Source organism: Microtus ochrogaster, unplaced genomic scaffold (genome assembly GCF_000317375.1).
Source record: "Microtus ochrogaster isolate Prairie Vole_2 unplaced genomic scaffold, MicOch1.0 UNK19, whole genome shotgun sequence".
NCBI lineage: Eukaryota > Metazoa > Chordata > Mammalia > Rodentia > Cricetidae > Microtus > Microtus ochrogaster.
The window spans coordinates 5428453-5435391 of record NW_004949117.1 but is presented as its reverse complement, the minus strand read 5'-3'; the positions used below and the strand labels follow the sequence as shown (position 1 = coordinate 5435391).

Sequence of the window (6939 nt, the reverse complement as noted above, 5' to 3'; positions counted from 1 at the left end):
GCTCTCACCCCATCTCTATATATGGAGTGGACAGTCTAGGCATGCTCTCACCCCATCTCTATATACGGAGTGGACAGTCTAGGCATGCTCTCACCTCCACGTCTTTATGATCACATCCATCACACCACTGTAGGACACATGCTGGTCCTGGAGACGGGCCCGCACAACTTGATATGGGTACGTTGCTGCTACAGCAAAGATTTTGGATAGTGCAGCAATAGAGATATATTCTGCCGTGCTCTAAAGTGAGAACATAAATAGGTTTTCTTTACAAGCAAAATCACACACAAAAACCCATTTAAATAAATAAAAAAAAATACTGTTCCCTCTAACACAAGGTCTATTTAATATTGGGTTCTAGTAAACATTTGTACCATTAGCTTATAAAATATTTAGCTGTTAGTTAAATTAGTGACCGAGTATTTATTATGATAGCAATAGTGTCAAAGCGAGCATACTTAGAAATCTTCTACCTATTTAGTGCCCAGGAAAGAGAAGGATGCCCCTACCAGCTGGGCTTCGGGCAGTCTGTTGGTGTGTTTGTTGTGCTTCAACTTCAGCCACTCATAGGCCATAAACTGAAGGGCGCCGTGCGATGTTCCAAACAGCCCAGGGACAAATCCCTAAAGGGAAGGATAAAGAAGAAAAAAAATCAAACAGCTTTCAATGAAAGATATACTTAAAGAATTTTCATATTATTTTATGCAAATTCACCCATGTTTTACATAAATGGCATTTTAATATATGGTATTAAGAATAATACTGTAGGGGCTGGAGAGATGACTCAGTTGTTAAGAGCACTGACTGCTCTTCTAGGGGACCTGGGTTCAATTCCTAGCATCCACCTGGCAGCTCACAGTGTTTGTAACTCCATTCTAGGGGACCCGGCACACTCACACACATATACATGCAGGCAAAACACAAATTCACATAGGAAAAAAAACCAAACGATTTAAAAAAAAAAGATCAGTTGTGCCTTCTCCTTTTCTCATGGGTTGTTTTTCTGTAGTACTATATTTACAAACATGAAAAAGATCCACAGGATCAAGAATTGGCGTTTGAATAGGGGTTAAATTTAGCAAAAGACAAATTAAATAAAGCTAATGATATTTCAAAGGACTACACATTGGTCTTCTAGGAGAAAAGGGTAAGAAGTGAAGAAAGAAAATACAGACCCGAATAATACAATTCCTAACAAAATCACCTATAGATCAGTAAGCAATTCATAACCTCACATTAAGACCAAGTGATTACATAATTCTTGAAAGATAAAGTAAAACTGAAGACTTTTACTTCAGCCTAAAGGGCTGTGGCGGTTAATCTTCGCTGTTCGCACGACTGGGGAGATGCAGGGTGTGTGCAACTGACTGGAGTGCACACACCCGAGCTGGAGACCTGGAGCTAGTGGAGGCGGAAAAGGAGAACCCAGTGGAACACCAGCATGTCCTCTCTGTTCTACCCGCGGCCACCATCACGGACCAACACCTGAAACTGCAAGCCCTGCAAGCTCCCCCCTCTCAAGTGGCTTTTCTCACATACTGTGCCCACAGTGAGACAAAAGGAGCTGCCATGAAGAGAAATTAAGGCAAGAGAAGGAAGGTACAAAATTGGAAACAGATTTTGTTGCAACTAAAAAGAAATTTGAAATATACTACATTCACTGGGCAGTGAGAGACAGGCAGATCTCTGTGAATTCAAGAGCAAGTTCCAGGACAGCTGGGGCTATACAGAGAAACCTTGTCTCCAAAAACCAAAACAAAAACTATATCTACTACACTCAGACTGGGCGGGGGGGAAAACAGGCAAGGGGATGAATTTTTCTTTTGGTTGTTAAAGTCATGCTATATTTCCCGTAAGTAAAAATAAGATCCATTAAGACTCACTGATCTAGCAGGGCGATGGTGGCTCACACCTTTAATCCCAGCACTTGGGAGGCAGAGGCAGGCGGATCTCTGTGAGTTCGAGACCAGCCTGGTCTACAGAGCTAGTTCCAGGACAGGCTCCAAAGCCACAGAGAAACCCTGTCTCAAAAAACCAAAAACAAAAAAAAACCAAAAAACAAAAAAAACCCCAAGACTCACTGATCTCTCCTCCACAGACTGTTAGACAGCATCCTAGGGCTACAGCAAGACAGGTGCTCTCACTAAAAGGACACCTGACCAAGTTTTAGACCATTTCCACATCAAAGTCATAAAGTCAGAGGATGCCATAGCTTAAGGTACAATTTCAGTAACATAAACAAAATTTCTACTTCACTCAATTATTTCTTGCAAAAATTTGGTTTCTTTTTAGGACCAAATATAGGCCATTCAGAAAAGAAAGAGTTGCTGTATAGAACAATAAAAAGAAGCCGGTATGGTGACCCCTGTCTATAATCTCAGTATTCTATAGTCTTAGACAGGAAGGTTGAGAGCTGAAGGCCAGACTGGGCTATATGGCAAGACTTTGTCTCAAAAACAAAACAAAAAGAAAACAAAGCCAGTATTAATTGCAATTTCCAGTTACTCAATGTACATTCATGATAATTTGTTACCTTGTACAATCCACGCACACCTTCATATTTATATATTTTCACGAGTGCATCAAACATCCCTGTATACTGTCTCTGTGAGGGGTTAACAACACCACCGTACTGTAACATGAGGCGAGTTTTCGTCACCCATAATGGGTTTGTGATGCAGAGAGTCATGGCTCCTAAAATAATATTGAAAGATTAATTACCATATAGGTACTGTTTCACTTAATCCAAACTAAGAATAGTTCATTAGAAAATAACATTCTTCTCAACAGTGTGCACATAACATAAAGAAGTCCCAGCTGATCAAGAACTGAGATAAAGCCAGGTGTGGTGGCATACACACCTTTAATTCCAGAATTCAGGAGGCAGAGGCAGACAGATCTCTGAGTTAGAAGGACAGCGTAGTTTACATGGTGAGTTCCAGGACAGCCAGGCTACATAGTGAATCCTTGTCTTAAAAACAAAAACAAAACAAAACAACAACAAAACCACTGGGATATAAGTATGTCATTAAATTTAATTAAGAAAATGAGGGCAATGATATTCCAATCAATTGAGCATGTTCTCAAAGAACAAGACATGAAATCTTATTTCTGCATCTGAGAGAGTGGTGGTCTCTATGACACCACCCAAGAGTCCAAAGGAAAACTTCGTTTTTGGTGGTCAAAAAAGTTCCTCCCATGGTCAGTGAGAGGTAGATTAAAAGACAAAACGTTATACAGTTTCCCTGTAAGGAAAGGGCAAAGTTATCCAGACTCCTAAACAATGGAGCCTAGGGTAGAGACTAGACCTTTAGAGATGAACATAAAAGGGAGAGGCTGTGGTTTAGGAAGGTGGCTCCTTAAGCTGAGCAGGCACGGGTAAGTCCCAAGATCACCACCACCTTCCTCAAACCATTTCAAAGGTCGTCACTGTGTCCCTCCCCTCATTACAGTCTGATAAGGCACATTTTATAATCTTTTCAGAAGTGATCATTTTGCTAAACATTTCATCTGGTGACAGGCATGGTAGCACTCTGGCAGCTGGGGGGTGGAGTCAGGAAGATCATTTTAAGGCCAGCTTGGGCATATGTTACATGAGTCTATCAAAAGAAAAGAAAACAAAAACAAACAAACGAAAACCTCCTGCCCTGCCAAAAAATATATCTGATTAAATTTCTTGTTTGTTGAGTGTCCTGAGAACATTTTATTTAGTAAATAAATACCAAATTCTATCATGACACAAGTCACTGAATGTGGCTAAGTATTCAAATGCAGATGGTTCTTGCTTTAAAAAAAAAATACTCAGTAGGCGTGAAGAAACCAAGGTATGCAAAGGATGAAAATGGGCTTTCTGAACACTCACGGTCTGTCTGTCCTTGATGGCACACACACAGCAGTGAGAGAATAAAGCTCCTAGGTTACATCATTTGAAAACACTATATCCAAATCATCTCTTAAGAATAATTTTCAAAAAATTTTATGTATACAGGTGTCATTCTTGCACGTATATATGTGCACCGTGTGTGTCTAGCACTCTCAGAGGCCAGAAGATGGTGTTGGAGCCCTGGAACTGCAATTACAGATGGCTCAGCCACCGTGTGGGCGCTGGAAATCGACTCTTGGTCCTGTGAAGAGCAGCCAATGCTCGTCAGGTGTTAAGCCACCTCTCTAGCCCCACCCAAACCATGTTTGTCTGGGGACTCCTAACTTTATAAGATTAGATAAACACATTTAAGCCTCTAATGTTTAATGGGGAGGGCTTAAAAAAAATCAAGCCTGGAGGCAAAAGGTCACGAGCCCAACCTGGGCCACAGAGAAAGCCCTTCAGACAGTACACTCAAGCTCCCCACCCCCAACTAAGGAATTAAGTTTGGAAGGTGGTGTCATCCATTGCCTTACCAGCTTCAGCAGCAGAGATGAGGTATTCTACTGGCGTCAGCTGTTCAGCTCTTCCCTCCGTCTTATATGATTTGATGGCATTGTAACTAACAATAGTAAACACAAGTAGTTTAATCTGAAGACGAGTCATAAAGCAAACATCCATTTTAAAGCCTGACCTCCAAAAAAAAAGTCAACACATAATGCAACCACAAATGAAGACCTTATTTAAAGATAGATGTCAGAAATGGTCCATAGTGGAGTATAATACCCTGCCATAAACAAATACACCTAGCAGTAAATATATTTATGTATATGTGTATATATTCCTATACACACACAGTATTACATATTTGAGCGGTACAGAGTGAATGCTTTCTTGCACAAGAGCTGCCTCTCCAGAGCAATACAACAGTGACTGAGACACAGTGGCCAGGCCAGAGGCTCACAGAAGCACACGCTCATCCGCGCGGTCATGATGCTTTGTGATCATGCTCCTTTACACTCAGTAAGGTGGCTGGACCTGAGCAATGGGAGCTATCCCAAACAGTGGCAGTAGCTGACAGGTAAATGAGCTATGAAGACGACGGGGCAGGTCAGGATATCTCAAAGGAATCTGGCCATTGAGTCCCCGTGCCACCAGGGATCTCGGTGACCCGTGTTACAGGTCCTCCCAGGCCTATTCCTCCTGCTTTATACTTCCCTGGGCGCCACGTCACTTCTCTACGCTGTCTCAAACACTCTGGGGTCCTTGCTGAGGATAAATATGCAACCATGTCATGGTACTTCAGTCCTTGGGGAACATTCTGGAACTGATCTCTTACACATGAAGAAAATAGTTTACTTAAAGGACTGAATTTAAGGATTGAAATTTGTGGGATTCATTTTAGAAAAGTTTCCGGTTCCTACTGCAGCATCTACAAAAGCACTAATAAACGGCCACTTAGTCACCACTTTTTAGTCTATATTGGCTGTTAAAAGTGCACCAGAGGCTGGGTGGTGGTGGCGCACACCTTTAATCTCAGTGCATTCAAGGTCAGCACTAGTTCCAGGACAGGCTCCAAAGCTACAGAGAAACCTTGTCTCGAACCCCCCCCAAAAAGGGGGGGGGGCACCAGAGTATTGTATGCTCCCAGCACCACACAACTCCCGAAGAAGCTGTACAGTGTCACTGTAAATTACAGAGTTAGCAGGCTTCCCAGTGGCTTTAACGAAACAAAAGGCTCTTTAATGCCCACTTCAACTTTCCTGAATACATTTCAAAGCGATGCTTTTTGCTTTTCTCCTTCCTTCTTTCCTCCCTCCCTCCCTCCCTCCCTCCCTCCTTCCTTTCTTCCTTCCACAGGGTTCCTCTGCGTAGCCCTGGCTGTCCTGGAACTTGCTTTGTAGACCAGGCTGGCCTGGACCTCAGAGATCCGCCTGCCTCTGCCTCCCGAGTGCTGGGACTAAAGGTGTGCGCCACCATTGCCCAAAGCAAGAGCTTCTGTGAGGATGTTCTCCCATCTCACCCTGTCACCATCTTCCTGTCAGCAGCCCTGTCCCAGGTTAAATGTCTAGGATAACAGCTGGCAAGAAGGAAATAACAAGCAAATACTTTGCCTTCCAACCCTTTCAAATTAAAAGAAAGATTAAATGACTCATCAGCCACACATGTGAAAAATGGTAACAAGCAGAAAACATTAAAGCAGAGATTCCTTTTAATGAACCCCCCCGCCCCTGCATCTACTCACAAGAAGAAGTAGAGTCCCCAGGATAGACCTGCACCCCACACATTGGGGGTGGCTCCTTGGTAAAGTCCTCGCAATCCTTCTGCTTTCCAAATGGTAGTCAAGCAATGTAAAATCCCTTTATATTTTGGTCTGACTTCCAGGCCGTCGCTCACTGCAGGGAAGAATACACAGGTGAGAAGAGGTGCTGGCCCCGTGGATCATAGACAGCACACGATCAGATCTGTGAAGGAAATAGGTTCACGGGAACAATCTTAGGCAAAGGAAATTCTTTCTGGGATAGTTAGTATTTTAAATTAGTACATCTATCAGCTTACCAAAGTAAGCCAGATCCAGCCAGAGCATACCGAAGCCGCTAGGATTTCAGGAAGTAGCTTTTAGATAACCCCAAAACACTTGTATGTTTGTCACAGATACTCAAGATTATGAACTCGAATGTTTACAAATATTACTCGGGGGATAGAGAGATTGCTCAGTGGTTTGGAGTACTTGTTCTTGTAGAGGACCTGGGTGTGATTCTCAGCACCCAATGGTAGCTCACAACCACCTCTAATTCAGTTCCAGGGGAGATGACAGTCTCTTGTGAACTCTGTGGGCACCAGGCACTCAAGCAGTACACACACATAAAATAAAATAAAAATACTACTAAACAAATCAAACTCGTCAGCAGATTCAATCCTATCAAGAATGCCGGCAAGATCTGAGGGGAGCAGGGAAGGGTTCCGGAGACAGGACAGCCTATGGCTGGACGTTCCCTTGGGGAAGGGGCCTGGAGGCAGGACAGCCTATGGCTGGACGGTCCCTTGGAGAACGGGTCTGGAGGCAGGACAGCCTA

The 6939-nt window shown here is 43.1% G+C and overlaps 1 protein-coding gene across 1 annotated transcript in view; it reads right to left on the bottom strand.

The window, feature by feature from the left end:
• Slc25a32 (solute carrier family 25 member 32) overlaps positions 1-6939 on the bottom strand; it is a 15964-nt gene that overhangs the window by 2271 nt on the left and 6754 nt on the right. The window contains exons 2-6 of the mRNA XM_005367537.3: positions 6108-6258; positions 4399-4484; positions 2534-2694; positions 510-623; positions 95-240 (exon numbers count right to left, since the gene is read on the bottom strand). Of these exons, the coding sequence (XP_005367594.1) occupies positions 95-240; positions 510-623; positions 2534-2694; positions 4399-4484; positions 6108-6258 (658 nt within the window). The remainder of the gene's footprint in view (positions 1-94; positions 241-509; positions 624-2533; positions 2695-4398; positions 4485-6107; positions 6259-6939) is intronic.